The sequence below is a fragment of the Cydia strobilella genome, chromosome 25 (assembly GCF_947568885.1).
Source record: "Cydia strobilella chromosome 25, ilCydStro3.1, whole genome shotgun sequence".
Classification (NCBI taxonomy): domain Eukaryota; kingdom Metazoa; phylum Arthropoda; class Insecta; order Lepidoptera; family Tortricidae; genus Cydia; species Cydia strobilella.
This window is the reverse complement of record NC_086065.1, coordinates 1,610,142-1,629,773: the sequence shown is the minus strand read 5'-3', so window position 1 is coordinate 1,629,773 and position 19,632 is coordinate 1,610,142. Positions and strand designations below refer to the sequence as shown.

The 19,632-nt window shown below is 40.7% G+C and overlaps 1 protein-coding gene across 2 annotated transcripts in view; it reads left to right on the top strand.

Moving 5' to 3' along the window:
* The window catches only part of LOC134752786 (uncharacterized), a 30,251-nt gene extending 11,095 nt beyond the window's left edge, over positions 1–19,156 (top strand). Inside the window, exons 3-21 of one of the 2 annotated variants that reach the window (XM_063688490.1) lie at positions 4,012–4,175; positions 4,963–5,166; positions 5,485–5,625; positions 6,450–6,638; positions 7,669–7,813; positions 8,114–8,262; positions 8,832–8,970; positions 9,439–9,626; positions 10,126–10,261; positions 10,727–10,888; positions 12,115–12,221; positions 12,380–12,745; positions 13,898–14,014; positions 15,147–15,213; positions 15,783–15,883; positions 16,327–16,503; positions 16,890–16,990; positions 17,156–17,205; positions 17,672–19,155. In XM_063688490.1, coding sequence (XP_063544560.1) covers positions 4,012–4,175; positions 4,963–5,166; positions 5,485–5,625; positions 6,450–6,638; positions 7,669–7,813; positions 8,114–8,262; positions 8,832–8,970; positions 9,439–9,626; positions 10,126–10,261; positions 10,727–10,888; positions 12,115–12,221; positions 12,380–12,745; positions 13,898–14,014; positions 15,147–15,213; positions 15,783–15,883; positions 16,327–16,503; positions 16,890–16,990; positions 17,156–17,205; positions 17,672–18,821 — 3,853 coding nt within the window. In that variant the 3' untranslated portion in view covers positions 18,822–19,155. Of the gene's footprint in view, positions 1–4,011; positions 4,176–4,962; positions 5,167–5,484; positions 5,626–6,449; positions 6,639–7,668; positions 7,814–8,113; positions 8,263–8,831; positions 8,971–9,438; positions 9,627–10,125; positions 10,262–10,726; positions 10,889–12,114; positions 12,222–12,379; positions 12,746–13,897; positions 14,015–15,146; positions 15,214–15,782; positions 15,884–16,326; positions 16,504–16,889; positions 17,041–17,155; positions 17,206–17,671 lie in introns of both variants that reach the window. The other variant, XM_063688491.1, reaches the window with a different exon arrangement.
* Positions 19,157–19,632: the final 476 nt, after the last annotated feature.

Sequence of the window (19,632 nt, the reverse complement as noted above, 5' to 3'; positions counted from 1 at the left end):
CTGGATGTACTAATAGGGTCAAATTTAACATTAAAAGTATTAAAACGTATGTCTATTTACACAGTATCTAGCAACTCCACAGTTGTATTATCCCAAGGTGATCGTTGAAACAATGCTGATGCTATGCCCGATACTTCGCCTGGAGGCTATTTTTTATTTCCTACTGAACCAATACGAATGGCTGTCATATTGTATGGGTATTCTAAAATTCCATAGCTATTAAAATAGACCGCGAGCCAGGCGCAAATTTCGTCAGTCATCGCCTCCCGGGCGAAAACTCGTATAGCGGTTAACGGCTATGTATGATGAATGGGTTGAGGATTGGCAGCCACCGAAACGCGTAACACGGTCTTTCCACCGCGATACAACTGGCTGACGATGTGTTTTATTCACAATATCATCTAAAATATCATCTGACAAAGTATCAAGCGGGAGGCGATGACTAAATTTTTTTATAGACTTTATTTGCTGCCATTCCTCAACCCACCAACGGAGCGGCAGCTGACGTTCACGAGGGTTTATTATACATAGCCGTAATAGTGGTTACTATACGAGTTTTCGCCCGGGGGGCGATTGGTCATGGAAATCTGTTCCTGGCCCGCGGTCTAAAATATCTGATGCGTGGTTTCTGAAGATTTTTGATTGTTTGAATTCGTTAAGTACCGTCACCTGCAATAATATACACGGCGTAACATGAGAAAACCGAACAATTTTAACAGCGTATTCCTGATCATATTTAAAGACTAAAATGTCCTAGAAAATGTTCTGTAATTCGCCTAGTTTCAGAGTTAATACCAATAAAATAAAAACAAGTTTTTATTTTTACATAGTGCAAAACGCATTTTTGGTGGCGTTGTTCGCCACTTATGGGACGTAGTCTAAGTATCTTCAAAGAAGATATAATAAGATAGAGCGGTACTGTCATAGTAAATTTTGTAACCACTGTAAATTCACTGCCATCTATCGACATACTTTAAAACTTAAAATGAAGATTTATAAAAATACGTTAAAATGTATTTAAATATGGATAAATGATTTTTTTATTAGCATTAATTATTTTTATATAAATAAGAGATGGCTGGTCCTAATAAGAGATGGCCACGTTGAACTCGAGGAATCGCTTGAATGCTGGAGAACTGCACTCGAATCCGCTGGACTTAAAATTTGTCGAAACAAAACCGAGTACATGCAGTGCTCCTATTCGGTAGCCAACCAACACCAAACTGTCAGTTTACAGGACCAGCCACTAAGCAAAGTCGACCATTTTAAATACCTGGGATCTGTTGTTTCAAACGACGGAACAATCGACGCTGATATAACCCACCGAATTAACACTGGCTGGATGAAGTGGCGAGAATTATCGAGCGTACTATGTGACAACAGAATGCCAGTGCGCATAAAGGGAAAAATATATAAAACGGCTGTGCGCCCCGCCCTTACATACGGTGCTGAATGCTGGCCAGTGAAAAAAGTCCATACCACTAAAGTGCATACGACGGAGATGAAGATGCTGAGATGGGCGGGAGGTGTCACCTTGTTAGACAGGGTCAGAAATGAGTTCATCCGTGGCAGTTTTAAAGTCAGACCCATTGAGGAGAAACTCGCTGAAACCCGTCTAAGGTGGTATGGACACGTAATGAGGAGACCCGAGGATCATATGACCAGAAAGGTCCTCAGTATAAACACCGGTCCGAAGAATCCCGGTAGACCCCTTCAAACTTGGATGTCTGTCATCAACAATGACCTAAAGAAAGCCCAAATCAACGACACGACGACCCAGAACCGAAGAGTGTGGCGAAGATTGACGAGGAGAGCCGACCCCAAATGAAATGGGACGTGGCTAGGCAAAGAGAGAGAGAGAGATTAATTATTTTTATATGATGTTGACCCATGTTCTTTAACGGATATGCGTTAAAATTATAAATAACAAACGAAACCGTCAACGCCCTCTATACGAGAGTAGGCCAAAGCTAGTGGCGCCATCTGATCGAGAATAAAATTTTCGTGATTTTTCGAGGCACGTTTTTTCTTTAGACTGTATCCATCTATTACGGAGTTATATCTATCCTTGGCCCTACCTACTCATTATCTGACGAGCGATTACGCATAATGGTCAAAATCAGGTCACCAACAAGGTTACTAATAACTATATGTACTTAGTACGCGAGATTGCTAATGATGTCTATTTTTCTGTTTTTAGGGTTCCGTACCCAAAGGGTAAAAACGGGACCCTATTACTAAGACTCCGCTGTCCGTCTGTCCGTCTGTCTGTCTGTCACCAGGCTGTATCTCATGAACCGTGATAGCTAGAAAGACAGTTGAAATTTTCACAGATGATGTATTTCTGTTGCCGCTATAACAACAAATACTAAAAAGTACGGAACCCTCGGTGCGCGAGTCCGACTCGCACTGGGCCGGTTTTTTGTTGAACTACCTATGGCTGTAACGTAATAGATATTCTTAATACATACCTCATTCCCGGACGCTTAGCTCACCAATCGAAAATAATTGGTGTATAAGCGAATTTTGACATTGGTGTAGGGTGTAGCTAACTCGATGAAGCTAACGGTCCCTTTTTTTAGTTTTTCGTTTTAATAACTCTTAAACGGTGGGCCGTAGCAAAAAATACTCTGTTATTTAAGAATCTTCATCATTCTTTCTTCAAAAAAGATTATGTACCCTTTTTCGCTAGGATTCGTATTTAATGAGATGTGGTGGAAAGAAGATGGACGATAAAAAATAAACTTGCTGAAAAGGAGGTATTGCCTACTCTAGTGTCTATTATTGTATTGTCCATATCGCGTCGTATTGTGCGTAGGTATCGCGTCGAATTTCTCAGTCAGCTTGGACTCATAATCATCATCAAACGCAAATCATAAAATTAGGTCATCCTCAAGGTTACTCTTCTCTATGACGTGATGATGATGATAGATACGTAATGTATGTTTTTGTTGAACTGATTTTGACCTTACATGTCGATCAGGGACAGTTAGATATTCATTGAGATTTCAATCGGACTATTAACAAAAAATTTCAACATGGCGGCGAATTGTTTCAGTGAAAACGAAATGCGTTTTAATGTAATTAATAATCTATTGTGTTCATGGTTTAAGGGAATAAAACAATTATAAGTTGCGACGGAAGATATGGCGATCACGCGGGTTTTATTTGGTTTTTATCAAAATTACTCCGCTTTTTTTATGTCACCGTACCCGTACTAGGAGAATATAACCAAACGGAATAGCCATTAACTCTATCGAAGATAGTCGGCCAATGGTCTTACATAATGTATGGACTGACGTTTATCTGACATGGCTATTTTGACGTTACGTACATATTACATTTCACGTTCCCCTCCCCCGCAAAAATTGGCAGACTTTTTTGTACAGCAAATTAAAGACAAGGCATCTCCGTTGGTTATTAATTCTCCTAGTACCCGTACCATGAGTCACTGACAGTGTCAAAACTGACTTATACGCTAACTACGTTATCTACTTTCTATAAATCTCGCTCGCACTAATGTGCGAGTACGAGCGAGATGCATAGAGAGTAAGTTACGTTCTCGATAGCGTCAGCGCCAAACTGGTGGTAGCCACACGGAAGGCGTTGAGTAATTTTCTCGGGGGTAAACAAAATTTAGAGGATTTTAGACAACTAACAGCTTTTACTGTTAGAAGGATTAAAACAAATTAAATTATTAACAGAAAATATTTTATTTTAATTAAAATCCAGCGCAGCGCCATCTCTCTCGCTAGCTCGGAATCACATGGATGATTCAGTTAGAAGGTCGAACCATACTGTTCTACCTTGGGATGGCCAGGGGGCGCCTTAGCCTTTAGTAACAAGCATATACTTGGAAAATTTCAACCTATGCCACAGCCAGTGGCCTAATGGCACAGGCACCTGCTGCGACAGCAGAGGACGCTGGTTCGATTCCAGCCTTTGGCACTGGAGGCCTTAGTCACTTTTTCTTATAACAGTTCATAACATCTTTTATTTTATTTTTTACAGATTGGACCCCTCCTTCCGCGGCAAAGGCCTCTGCGAGCTGATGACCAAGCCCATCGAAGCCTTCGACCTTCGCCGGGACTTTGTTGATGATAAAGACTACGATTTTTATGAGATAGATCGGAACAGCTTGGAGCCGAACTGCCCGGAGTCTCTGAGAGGACCAGGTATGTACTAACTGTTAGTAACTAACAGGAACACTACAGATCAATACTAGACTAGAGTGCGATGATAGGGTCTACCCTATCTCTCTTCTCTTCTTCCTGCCCTTATCCCACATTATGTGGGGTCGGCACAACATGTTTTTCTCTTTCATTCTCCTCTATCTTTTGTCACCTCAGCATTCACTCCTTTCTTTCTCATATCCTCTTTCACACAATCCATCCATAGTTTTTTGGGTCTAGCATTCGCTCTCCGTCCATCAACATTCATCCCTCCTCATCACATGCCCATACCACGCTAACCTACTACTTCTTATCTTCTCCGTTACTGGTGCTACTTTCAAACTTCCCCTAATATACTCATTCTTAATCCGATCCTTTCTCGTCACTCCACACATCCATCTCAACATTCTCATTTCCGCTGCGTGCACTCTTCTTTCATCCGTCACTCTACCCTACCCTATCATCCCCAGGTTAGTGGCTTAACCCTGGCTGGCGCAATTGGCCCTTAGGCGGTAATTTATTTATTATATTGCGGTTGTCGCACCTGTGTGATTACGGCCTTACCTACCCTTTACTATTTACCCATACTATCTTTCCCAAAGTCTTCAAACTTTTTGACCTTCCACTCCCCTTTTCGAGTTAGATTGTATTGTCTTGACTCGCACTGCTTTCTTTCCATCAGCTAGATTTAAATCCACGAGTTCCGACCAACCGTCCGAGTTCCGGGCCATAATTTTTGAGAACTTGCTTTTAATCAAACTAAAAATCAAAGTACCTGAAATCATTTCAGGTCTCCTTCACTCCGGCTACCTCTCCTCAAAACCCTCGCAGCCTGCAGCAGCCTCCTGGGCCCCAAGTTGGGACAGGCTGGACTTCCACGGGTCTAGTCATCAGGACAGGTTCTATGACGACCGGCAGCCGGGACGGCCCGGACGTCCGGGACACAGACGACCGTCCGGGTATGACGATCAGTTCTACATCCCATATCAGATTGGTAAGTTGCATTGTATACTTAGATAATAACTCCGCAAATCAGTAGGAAGGTACCTATAGCATATCACGAATACTCGAGCTTTTACATAATTTTTAAAATATATATTTTAATAAGTACCCATGCAAGTGCAAAAATGACGCACTACAAGATACACGATAGAAGAGCAACCATCATATCTCTCGAGATTTATTGCCACGAATCCTTGTGACATTATAGCTATCCTCTGCACACTTTTATAATGTGGCAACCCATTATTTCATACTCAAGACACATCTTTGAACCGTTACTAACTTATTTCACTGATAAAACCATTTTCAGGCGTAGTCCGTAGCAACGACGACCAGGCATGGGGCCAATACGGCGGCGTGTACGGTGGCGACACCTATTACAAGAATCGGAACGACTATCACAAGTCCATCAACTATTGGCGATTATCCACCGACTCAGATCTTGAGCAAGGTTAGACAAATGGATTTTAAATGTGTTAAGGAGAAATCTCAAACTCGCCGGGATAAGTACCAGAGTGTCATCCAAGGCGGTGAATATTTCCATTATACGAGTTTTTTTATTTCAAACATTGTGGTATCGTTAGCAGTTGTCCAATATGGGGGCGTCTGGTCTACGTCCACTGCAAAAAAATCCTTCAACTATAGCGATTACCCACGGATTCAGACCTCGACCACGAACACAAAGAGTTCGAAACGTCAGGGTATTTTAAATTCCGTAAGAGCCATTCTCTTGCACCATCCAGGGTTCCACTAACTCGGAGTTAACCGTTAACACAGGGTAAAACTGTCCTGGTAACTCCGGGTTAACCGGTGAACCCCGAGTTAGTGGCTAACCCTGGATGGCGCAAGTGGCCCTTAGTAAGTGGGTAGTTTATTTTATCCTCACTTTTACGTTTAATTTCTTCCTTCCTCGCGTTGTCCCGGCATTTTTGCCACGGCTCATGGGAGCCTGGGGTCCGCTTGGCAACTAATCCCAAGCATTGGCGTAGGCACTAGTTTTTACGAAAACGACAGCCATCTGACCTTCCAACCCAGAGAGAAAACTAGGCCTTGTTAGGATTAGTCAGGTTTCCTCACGATGTTTTCCTTCACCGAAAAGCGACTGGTAAAATATCAAATGATATTTCGTACATAAGTTCCGAAAAACTCATTGGTACCAGCCGGGGTTTGAACCCGCGACCTCCGGATTGCAAGTCGCACGCTTTACCACTAGGCCACCAGCGCTTTTTTTTCTTTTACGTTTAACATGTTTTGATAAATATTCTATATTTCAAGGCGTCAGACCCTGGAGCTCCAAAACCGACTTCAACTACAATGACCTTCGAAGAGACGGTGACGACGAGATCCACCCGTACTCCTATGGCTCCTGGAAGAGGGGAAGGTGGAACGATTCGGGTACGGGGAATGGACTGGACTATGGGGAGTCGAACTTCTATAAGCCGAGTTATGGACCTCCTAAGAAAGGTAAGATCATTGTTGAATATATTATATGTGTTGGGCCCTAAAGGTGAAGGATGAAGAGAATGCATTTAGCGGAGATGGGAATGTTAAGATGGATACGTGGCGTGACGAGAATGAATAGGATAAGAGGAAGCCTGAAAGTTGCATCCATAGGGCCCTCCACACTCATGCGCGCATCACGGCGCAAAGCCGCAAACGTAAGTGTGGCGTCGATTTCGCAGATTGTTCACTCCTTTGCGCCTAGTTACCCGTTTTTTGTCGGTTTAACGGCCCGCGTCAAAGGAGGCGCGAAGCGCGAACTGGCAATACTCCATATTACACACTATTTTGGCTCATATGTGGCAAGATAAATAATAATTATATTATATAAAGCGGCTATATTTTACGGTTTTACAACAAAACAAAATGGAAAAAAATAGCTACAGCACGAATGATGCCGTAGATAAATGACAGTTAAACTCGATCAGCTGGTGCTTTAACGCCATTTTGGTGCGAACCAAACTGCGAAATCTCCGTGTAGTTTTCGAGTGCGGAGTCATACGTCACCGTCGCGAATGGTATCTCCGCGAAGTCGCGCCGCGATTCACGCACATAGTCTGGAGGGGGCTCATAGTAGAAAAAGTAATGGTGAATCGTCTAATGTGGTACGGGCATGTGATGCGGAGGATGAAAGTCATGTGACGAGAAAGTTATTACGAATGAATGTGGAGGAAAGTAACAGGTAAGGAAAACTGTGGAAAAGGTGGATGGACTGTGTGAGAGATGATATGAAACGAACGCAAATGAATGATGAGATGGGCGATAGAGAGGTATGGAAGAAAAAGACATGCTGCGCCGACACCAAGTGTATGGGAGAAGGGCAAGCGAATGATGATGATGATGTAGATATTAAAAAATAGATGAAGATATTAGACTCGAGTGTAGTGATCTTGAAAGGCGCGAAAGTTTAAAAATGATAAATCTTTACAACTATTTAATCTGCACATTTTTATACAAAATCAGGTAAACAATCGTGTGTCATTTTTTAATTCAGGGCCAGGGTGCACATCCGAGCGTCGTCCTGGCCTGTCCCTAAGCACGGGCTCCATCAGAAGATCGCTCTTGGCTCACAACGTTCTCGAATGTGAGGCGGCCTGCTTCGAGGAGAGGGAGTTCAAATGCGTCTCCTACAGTTATCGGTAAGTTTTTTAAAGCCAATAAAGGTCCCACTGCTGGCAAAAGCCTATCCTAGACTTCCGATCCTGCTGATTTAACGTGATTTCTGCCCAGTAGTTGAATGCGTCCAGGTCATCCCGACATATCTATTAGGTTGACCACACTTCCATTTCTATGCTTGAAAAATGACAAGTTTTCTAATGTACTAAAACGTGTTCCGTACCATGGGTTCCGTACCAAAGATGTACAAAATGAACCCTCATGGTGCGACTCTGTCCGTCCGTCCGTCAGTCACGTTTTTCAAATGTTCTATGTTGCTGCAGGTACTCCAACTCACATGGTTCTGATAACTGCTTCCTCAGCGAGCGTCCATACAGGGGACTTGACTTGGCGACGGACAGTGGATCTGATGTTTACGCAATGCCACAGGACTGTGCTGTCTCCGTTTCACATAAACCTTGGGTTGAGAGTGGTAAGGTTCAATTTTGTGTTTCCTACTTCTCTTTCGACATACACCTCAGTTAGAGATCGATGTATCGTAGGAATACAGTTCTAGACTTTGGGTTGAAGAGACTAGTAAGGTTCTTTATTGGTTGACTCTAACTTCTATTCTAGCCACTGACAGTGGCTCAGTTTATATGCCATGCCACAAGACTGCGCTCTCTCCATACATAGATCCTGAGACTGCTAAATCACAGAAATCCTGACTCTCTCCCTGACTCTCCTTACTCTACCTGGCTTACCTGAGTACCAAGAAGCATATACAAATTATAAAAGAGGATAAATTAGGGTTATGTGTTCCAAACGTGCTGAACACTAGACTCGAAACGATATGGGGCGTTTTCTATGAAAAGGGACCTTATTGTCGATGGCTCTTACGCCGTACAGCGTCGCGCGGCATTGTATTTATATCGGAGCATCGTTTATAATGGCGTAAGCGCCATCGAGAATAAAGTCCCTTTTTATAGAAAATACCACATATATTTCTTAAGCTTCCATAAGCATATCAGATCATTTATTTACTCATATTTTGTTTTTCAGAATGTTTCTGGCACGTCCGTTCCGGCGTGGCAGTGTCTGAAACTATAGCCAGAGCGGCAATAACAGTGGCCGGTCTTGGTGCTTGCGAGGCTGAGTGCATCAGAGCGCAGGGATTCTTCTGTAGAGTATTCAGCTTTAGGTGAGTTTTATTTGAGTTTGTTTTAAAAATAATAAATATAATAAATGGTTGAATCGATTTTGGTGGTTGCCTCATATTTGGCAACATTTTTTTATATCAAGGTGCCGCTGATGATTTAATGGAAAAAAAAATGTTATTTTATCAGGGGACCTATTACGGTTTAACAGTTTTTTAAGCTTTTGATCTTGTTATATTATAACATAACTTTGAAGATCACTCACGCTCATTGGTGTCATTGAAAATCTCGCTTACACTTATTGGTGCGCGTGAGGTGCACTGCGAGTCGTATAGTATCATAACAAAATCAAAACTAACAAATTGTTGATTTAGAATCGGCCTCCAGGCAACCGACTATTACCAGCATGCCGTGACCTAGGCGAATGTGTCAAAATATTAAAACGAAAACTTTAATATTGTCACACCTCTCAGGTGGTATTCTGGTGGTTCAGGTATTGTCATCTCTTTCAGGTTTTCCGCCCCAACAATAGGCGAAGACCTTCCCAACTGCATCCTAACATCATCACCCCCCACTTCGCTCTCCGCCGGGCGAGGGCTACGCCCTTCTAAGGGACATGAGTTGTACGCTAGGGGAAACTATGGAAGGGGCTGTGAGCCGGCCCTGTTTGATGATACTGCTGTCAGCGAACCGAAGAAAGGTAAGATTTCTGACCCCCAAAAAACTGAATTGATTAATAAAATCGATATAATTAGACCAGATATCTAACACCGAACCCGCGTCCCGAGTTCACAGATTGCGGGCATCTTCCTCTTTTACTCTTAATAAGGTGTAATTAGAGTGACAGAGAATAATGCCCCCAAATTTGCGAACTTCGGTGTTCCATGTAGACCATCTATTCTGCTCACAAAATCTCACTAGAATTGGTTGAGAAATGCGACCTGTAGAGAACAGCGTCATATGAAAGAATTTTTGCACAAGCCAAAAAGAAGATATTCGCTTCGCTCGGTCAAAAGGACCTATGACTTAGATGGCAGTCGCTTATAAACTAGTGTCTATGTCAATTCTTGAGATTGGGTTGCCGAGTGGACCCCAGGCTCCTCAAGTGAGCCTTAGTTGATTTGTTGTAATTTCTGTTCCATAAATCCATTGTCTTCATGTTTAAAAACTTGCTATGCCTTTATTTCGTAAACTTTCAGAATGCTACCTTCAATACGACAATGCCGCTAAACTGATAGGCTCTGCGATTAAGGGCCACGCCAGGGTCCGGGACGAGCAGTCCTGTGGAATAGCGTGTACTGATGCTCCTTTTCGATGTCTCAGCTTTTCATTCAAGTAAGTTTATCTACATATTAGGACATAATTGGTATACAGAATATGCCAAAAAAAGCAGTGCGATTTTCTTGAAAAACATAATTTTAGTAGGTAATACCCCCCACGACCATTTTCTGAAAATATCGGTCACCACATCTAATTGCCACCACCATGCATTTTAATGGTCGCGGCAAATAATCCGCTCATTAATTTTCACAGTCTACGTTATAACTATTAAGCATTTCTGTTCCTAAGAATACACACTCATGACTTTTTTTATTTTTTATTTATTTAGAACACAAACAGTTACATATACAAATGGATTTGTAGTACAATGTAGTGTACTTAACATACTTAATACACAGACCTGGAGGTTCATTAATTAAGTACATAATGATAATATACATATTAACAGGAAATAAAATGAAATCATGACTTCAAGGTTTCTTTGGCATTAAAAGTATTAAATACATTTCTTTTTCACAGCAATATCGCTCCTCCAGGAGTGGACAACTGCTTGCTCTCCGAAATCCGACTCTTCGACCTACAGAAAGGGGTAGACTACGAACACTCAACTGACGACTGGCTCTTCGCGTTTGATCTCTTCAACGGACAATGTTGGAGGAAGGTGCATGGCAAGGATTTTGAGTAAGTTAACTTTTTCCTTAAAAAAACACTGGTAGCCAAGGGCAGATCTAATGCGAGAGATGGAGCTTTGAATTCTCGGTATAAAAAAAAGGTTTGGACTTCAAGCACTTCTCTCTTCTGAAGATGCATGCATGGCAAAGATTTTATTTGTTATAAAGCACTGGTAAGGTTAAGGAAGAAACCGGTAGCTTAGCGATAAGGTGATAGGTTTTTAGCAGAGGTTGTAGGTTCGAAATCCGGCTCCGACTTAAAGAAAGGCGTAGACTACGAACACTCAACTGACGATTGGCTTTTGAAAGAAGAACGAAGAAAGAAAATACATTTATTTGACGCCACAACATAGTACATAAAAAAGAAAAGCATGCAGACAAAAAAACATTTGGACGCCAAAAAGGATCCCCACTCAGCATAGTGCCGCGGCAAACCGTGGCGCTGGTTTTCTGTGGGGACCTGGCTTAATCTAAAAATAATGGCGACACGTACGCCTTTTCGCATTTGATCTCTTCAACGGACGGACGGACGTTCGGACGGAACGGACTCCTTCGATCTCCGCCCACGTGCCATCAATCCGGAGGTCGCGAGTTGAATTCCTGGCTCGTTCCAATGAGTTTTTCGGAATTCATGTAGGTACGGAATATCATTTGATATTTACAATTATCTTTCAGGTGAAGAAAAACATCGTGAGAAATCATTTTTTTAACGATGTGGTAATGCTTTTACGCATACCCCCTGTAACCTAGGGAGGCATCGGGGGTTATGTGGGACTCCCATCTCCCATTCCTTTCTCTTAGCGAAAAAAGGGGGAGAAGTCCTACCCACTAAACCCACATCGGCTTTACCCGCATTGCCGTATGGGAGACGTCATGGGATCGCGAACATTCTGCCATGACGCCCTCGACAGCCCAACTAGCTTAGGCTGGGTCGACCGCACCAGAACGAAGTTCAGGGACGCTTTAACCGATGAGTTGAGCCTTACACCCCGGAGTGCGCCCCCAATCAAAGGTGTATGTGTAGTCTCTAACCCGCTTTAAGGCCAAAGACACGGTTGTTATGTCATTGTGCAGTCTGCCCTACGCCCTACGCCCTGCAGAAGACCAGCCCTCTTCATAAGTGGCTAGCATTATGCTGAGTTGGGTCCATTTCTCTACTTTTGTTATCTGTATAAGTCCGTATGTCTTTTAACTTGTCTTATCAATTGACCTATCTATTTCTACCTTTCATTTAAGTGATCACGCAGGAGAGGTGCCGAGGCCGTTATTACCACCTGTCCAGACATATCCGGGAGTAGACCGACCGGATGCTAGTGGGCCCAGCTATTTACCAGCTCCTGAAGGTAATAATATTTAGATCTTATATATTTACTTAGCTAACAATAAGCAATTGGTGTATTTTCTTAAAATTTTAAATCTAGAATCTGAATACGAAATACACAGTAGGAACCGAAACGAATTCAGGCTATTGACCATAATCAACCATTTTCTTTTCTTATAGTTCCACCATACATCTCTGGCCCACCATCAGGCCCGCCGTCTGGCCCTCCATCCGGCCCACCATCCGGCCCACCGTCTGGCCCACCGTCTGGCCCATCCGGCCCAACAGGCCCTTACCGACCCGAAAAGCCTTACATAGATCCCGGCTTTAAACCTAGCTACCCTTACCCAGATCCTAGACCAGAATACCCTAACTACAAACCGTTTGAGCCCTATCTTCCATCTAGTCCTAGTGGGTCTGGGTATCCTGGATCTGGGTATGAGAAGCCTGGATATCTGCCTATAGAAAGGCCTGTGTATAGGCCTGAGGGCAGGCCGATACGGCCTATTGAAAGGCCTTATCCTGGTGAGAAAGAAGATGGACCGAGTAAGTATTTTGTTGATCATTTTTGTATTCAGATATTTTTGTTGAATCGCAAGCAAAATAAATTATATTATTTATTTATTTATTTATTTTATTTTATTAAAGACAACAAAATGGTCCAAAGAGTGTTAGTTGATCCTAGCCTACGTTAGTACTTAATAATAAACACAGATTTTGTCCTTTGACACAATTTCCACATCAAAGGACAATCAAGCTTATTAGCTATCATGTTTAAGATGCTATTACTGCTCCCACGTACCCTACTTAAGAGCGAGGACGTTTTCTTACGCCAGATAGCGTCGAAGCTATCAGTCCGCGCCTCAGCAAACATAGTCGACGCGCTGCAGTATCGTGGAAGCCGTAGTAGCACCCTAAATGCGTTGTTATACTGTACACGCAGAGCATTGTAAGCCCGCTGCGTGTAATTAACCCACAGATTTAGCCACGTTGATGAATTACAAAATTGCTTTTCAAAATTCTTAATAGATTTTTGTTTTTTCAGGTTTTTTTTTTGTTTTCATTGAGAGAGAGGGAGAGAGAGAAAAATATATACATATTTTGGATTGTAGATTAGACTAGTAGAATTGCATCTTAAAAGATTAGTAGGTAGATAGCAATCATTCCATAATAAAATCTCATCTAATAGCACGCTTCGGAAGAATGTGTATTTAAAAAAGTTGCTAGGCATTCATTTAGGTAGTTATACAGTCATGCGTAGGTAGTTAGTTATACAGGTATACGTAGATAATGTACTGTAAGATAAGGCCACGCACTCAACAACTCGTATTAGCGTATTAAAGAAATGTTTTTAATTTCGAATCTAAGGTACTTATACTTATGTCATTTTTTTATTAGTGTGTAATTTGATTAATTCATCACTTGTCCCCTTGGCCATTTTTTAAATGATAGTGTTCTGTAGATTGATTATTTAGACTAATTGCCATGACTTAACGGAAAAGGTTCTGGTAATTAGATACATTCGCAGACATGTTTTTATCAGTATGGCCTAAACATAAAGGACTTTCCATACTTCAAGTTTGATGTTTACGGACCACTGGTAAAATCATGTCGTCCTCAGAAGGTTCAGTGATATAGTGAAACAGTGTGAACGTTTTAGTCAAAACGCCAAAGGTTTAACAATACCTCCCCTTATAGTTGCGGTATCCTGGAGCAAATACACCGTGTCAGGATTCCCGTGTCGGGCCGGCACTACTTGTGCCCAGAACCACGTGGCTGGGCATTGGGCCTGCGAGCCAGAGGGAGGGGAAGTGGGTAAGTATTATCATCATACATACATACATACATACGCCACCTGTAAATTTTAACTAAGTAGCTTATAGACTTTATCCAAAGATAGATATAACTCCGTAATAGATGGATACAGTCTAAGGAAAAAACGTGCCTCAAAATCACGAAAATTTGATTCTCGATCAGATGGCGCCACTACCTTTGGCCTACTCTCGTATAAAGGGCGTTGACGGTTTCGTTTGTTATTTAAAAATTTAACGCATATCAGTGAAAGAACATGGGTCAAAATCATATAAAAATAATTAATGCAAATAAATAAATAAAACATTTATCCATATTTCAATAAATTTTATCGTATTTTTATAAATCTTTATTTTTAGTTTTAAAGTGTGTCGATAGACGGCACTGAATTTACTGTGGTTACAAAATTTACTATGACAGTACCGCTCTATCCTATTATATCCTCTTTGCTTTATCGTAGACATAATTTTAAAACTAACACGGGACTTAATCGCGTAAAAACTTACGTTTATTTATGTTTGTTTTAAAATTATGAGTGAAAATCGTGTTAGTCTATCATAGAATTCCACTTTAAAAGCACATTTTATGTTTACATTAAAGCAAGAAACCTGAATGTGCAAGATTGCTCGCTTTAAACCTTTTTGCCGCCATTGACTTGATATAAAGTCAGTACATGTCGTGCCCCTCACGCCAGGACTTGAAATGTTATACGGGTTGTTTACAAGGGCCTGACACTCTTTGATAGAGAAAGATAGTCTTATTGCGATTCCTATAAGAGAAAAGAGAAAATAGTGCCATGCTTTGTCCTTATCACCGACCGGGCATTTTTTCATGGTCGGGTTATGGCATCATAGCAAGGAGGCGATGGCGAAATACCGAAATTTATAAGAGTGAAAGAGAAAAAGGATTATGCTGCCATACATGAAACTGTCATTACATGAATATGTCCTTCTCTTACCCCTGGTCGCTCGGTTTCATGTCTATAACTACTTGTATATACTATGTCTATGGTTGTTTACGTGCAATTTTTGACATGGCGTTGATGACACTTGATTCCTTGACGTGGCGGCGAAAAGGTTAAATGACCATGGTCGTTGACGTAAAAATTTTACAAAAGAAATGTTTAATTTTCCAGGATCTTGGGACTACTGTTGTGCTCCAAGCCATCGTTGTGGATACAGCGAAGGATTTAGCAAGCCTTGGTAAGGATTGTAACAATAATAGTAGGGATGAAAATTCCGGAAAAAATCAAATGTTTTTTCAAAAATCAAATTATTTCGGGAATTTTACAAAATTTAGTTTTTTTCGGTATTTTTCCAGTTCCATTCGAACAATTAAATAGATCACACACAATGCCACTGATGAGTGATGACAGTGTCAATGCCATAAACAAACACATTATACATGCAACCTTAAGTATATTGAAAAATACATTGTATTTTGTTTTTTTTTTCGAAAGAAACTTGAAAAAAACGAGCCGTTTTGAAATTTTTTCGAAAATTTCCCGGTTACTGTTGCAGGAATGCAACCTCTGTGTGCGTCCAATGACGGTTTTTTTAGGGTCATTCTCAAAAAATATGTCTGCGGTCATTAGAATTATCCCGCGACACATATATTTTCATACAAAATGTATGAAAAGAGTCGTGGCAATTAGATGCAACAACAGACATATTCTCAAAGAATGACCCTTTATAGTTTTCTGTATTAAAAAAATGCAAAATCAATAATTTTAATAACAAAAGACTGATTAAACCTAAACTTTTACTTGTAGGTGTTACGTTGGACCAGAAAACGATCAATGGCGTCCATGTAGTGAAAAATACTACCCGTACCATCAGCATAATGTACCACATCCATCCCAGGGTCATAGAGGTTCGTAAATGTTATGGTTAAAGCCTAATTACCTAAACTCTTGGCAAGTTCAAATTTTTTACTTTTTAAAAGCTGTATTATATAAACATTAATTTCTTAGCGCACACGCCATACCACGAAAAACGTTTGAATGTAGATACGCACATCAAGTCTGTATACACATTTATTGTTATTTTATTTTTATTTTATTTACACATCAATGTGTGCGTGTGTGTATGTGTATGTGTAAGCTCCTTAGAGCAGTTAGTTGAAAATATTTTAACCGTGACAACGTACTACAAGAAAATTTTGTTATTTGAAATTGACTGGGACCCATACTTGGCACAATACAAGACTCTCACTGGTCAAACTGAGACTCTATGAATAAACTGTCAGTTTATTTCCGTGGGGTGAGGTAATTCCAGAGGAGATATATTCTAAGACGATATATTTTAATTTTTCAGAGCCCCCCTCCCGTCTCCCAGGCAGACCGTGGTCTGGCAGACCGAGCTACTTGGCCGACGACAGAGAAAAACCTATACTGGGCCCGTACATATCGGAGACAGACCGCAAATACTGGGACGACTTGTACAAAGGCGGCCCAAAGGCTTACTACGATCAATATGGGGATCCTTTGCCTGGTTAGTACCTCTATAATATAATCGACATATTTATTTTAACTTTATAGCAAAGCCCCAGCCCCAGGTATCGCTGGTGCGACATGGTGGAGGCGGATCTGCACGAACTTCGAGTCACCAATTGGCGAGAGGTCGCACAGGATCGAGAAAAGTGGCGCTGTCTTGTGTCGGAGACCAAGTCTCATTTTGGGTCGCTGAGTTTGAGTTTGAATTGTGTATTTTTTACGGAAAAGGACATGTGATATACTTAATAAAACTGCTGCTGAAGACCACAAAATAATGGCATACTGTTTTGCCGGTCTCATCTTCGTGCGTTCTTCCCAACAGTTAGCTGGAATGTTGATGATGTTAGATCGGCTTCAAGATTAATAATAATTGCTATATTTCAGGGTACACCCGCGTGCCAGCAATAACCCGCCCGCACATCAAGTACCACCACAACTACCCGCGCCCCGGTGCCGGCGGCCACTGGGCGCCGCTGGCGCTCGAGGTGCCGCAGGAGCTGGACCCGCCGGTGCCTGGCGGTCTTGGGGTTCCAAGGTAATATACTTTACTTTCATGTCACTTTCGCTTGAGGAAAGAGAATAGGCCGCACATCAGGTATTACCACAACTACCCGCACCCTAGTGGACACTGGGTGCCATTGCCACTCGAGGCGCCGCAGGATCTCGACCCGCCGGTGCCTGGAGGTCTTGGCGTGCCAAGGTAATGTACATTTACTTTCGTGTCGCTACGTCCCTATCGTTTGACATATTGAGGAAAGAGATGCAAATAACTAATCTTTTTTTAGCAAATATCAAACCGATAAGTTAATTTTCGATATAACGTAACCTAACAATACAATACAATATATGGATGGTGGCCATCCGAACTCTGAATTCTGTAATATTCGAAACAATGCAATAGTTATTGAATTTAGGCCGAATACCTATAATTACAAATTTTGCGTTCGACATGTAATACATATAGTTGGTCCAGCAAATCTTGTCAGTAGAAAAAGGCGGCAAATTTAAAAAATGTAGACGCGAAGGGATATTTTCCCATAGAAAATTTGAATTTCGTTCCTTTTTCTACTGACAAGATTTGCTTGTCCAACTATATATTCCTTGTAGTTCTTTTGTAACAGCATTGTTGTTTCTAAGTATTGTCAAAACATTTTTGTCTTTTTCAGATATTGGCCAGTTGCGTACCTCCACAAGGGTCCCCCGCCGAATATAACTTATTTTAAGTTTAATGAATCGCGTCCAACTACTACTGAAAAACATGGTTTCTACCCGGAGAGACCCGAAAGACCTAGACCTGATAAACCAATCAGGCCAAACGGAATAGATAGAAATGACAGACCAGATCCACCAAGAACAAAACCCGGCGAATTTGTTAAAATCAATACTGAGAAACCAAATCATGATTTAGATATAAAAAGTCATAGGGATGAAAAGACAAGGAACATTGTTAATATTACTGATAATGTTCCAGACGAAATAGAGAAACCTAAAACAACAACGCCTAAAATAGAAATAAAAGCAGAGGAACCAGAAGTAAATGCAGTGAAAGAAGCTAAAGTTAACAGTTCTGATGTAGAAATAGTTAAACCGGTCATTGTTAGTAAAGATAATGATAAACTAAAAGGAATCGATGATAAGCTAGAAGATTTGACCGAATCCATTGAAGTTTTAGACATAGAAGACGCTAAAAAAGGTGAAAAGGAATCTGATTTGAAAACGTTAGAAGCAGAAGAGAAACAAATTGAAGCTATCGGTAGACTGCTAGCTTCACGGCGCGGTGGGCAGCTGATTATAGAAAAAAGATCCCAAAAAGACTTGGAATCTAAAAATATAGCTATTGATAAAGACTTAGTCGATTTCAACTTTGGTAATCGATTTCCTACTACTGAAAGGAGAGGAATAATTCAAAAAGTTACAAAAGAAGAGATAGAAAGAGAGAAAAATAGTGATAGGAGCTTGGAAGTGAGTGAGACAACATTTGTGAGGCCACCAAGAGTATTAAGCACAACAGAAAACATAAGAAAAGCCATTGTCAATGGAAAAGTCTTCTACGATGCTACTATAAGAGACCAAAGAGACATTTACAACAACGTTACAAGAAAACCTAGAAATTTTAGACATCTGGAGGAGAATAGAGCACCATCAGTTTTGAGCAGTAATAATTATGGCAAGAAAAAGACAATTAAAGCAAGAAATGTAAATCCTGTAAGAAGAGTTCGCAGGGTTTATAGAAAGAGGTATAATCCAGAGGAAGTGAGAAAGAGATTGTTGGAAAGAGAGAAAAGTTTAAAAGAGGCTAAAGAAGTAAAAGCGTAACAATTCAGATAGATAATAATTATGTCGAATTAAGGTATAAGAATGAAAGTCGAATTAGAGTTTGAAGTTTAAGTTTAGTTTTTATCTATGGAAATACAGATCTTGCTTAAGTGCTTAGTTATTATTAAGGAAGTATTTTATTAATAAGGGATTTTGGAATGATATTCACGGTTATAAATAATTGTCAGTTTGACCACAAAACTTTACTTTTGCATGTGTAATGCCAAATAGTTGTAATGGTATGGACATCATTTGTCCATTCAACTGAACACGTTAATCATTGTACACTTTAAATGTTTCATTCCATTTGCGACAACATTATAGACTGCAAGAAATGTCAATTATCCAAAATATCGACATTGAAGTACGCATTTCAATTGCTGCAGCAAACGTCGAATTGAATGTCCACGAAATGACCTTTTTTGCAGCAATGCAGTTGACAACATTGCTGCCAATGCCAACTGCATTGTAGGAAATGCAGTAATTTCAGAGATGCTGGTCCGAATCCATTCGTGTTTACCTTTGCATCAATGTGAGGTTGTTGTGTCAAATTGACGATGAGAGAAATTATAAGATTATTAGTACCTACCTAGATGTTAAGTAATATTTATTATTAAATCGTAAATATTTTTGCATATACAATTTGTTGGAAGTAGATAGACCACTTTCACAACATATGCAACGGTTGCTTCTAATTTCCACTACCTTTTGAATATGAAAATGTAGTGGAAATTAGCAATTAAAGTTATTTTCTATTATATCAGCATCATATTACTTCTAAAGAAAGAGTAAAAGTTTTAGATTTTAGAAG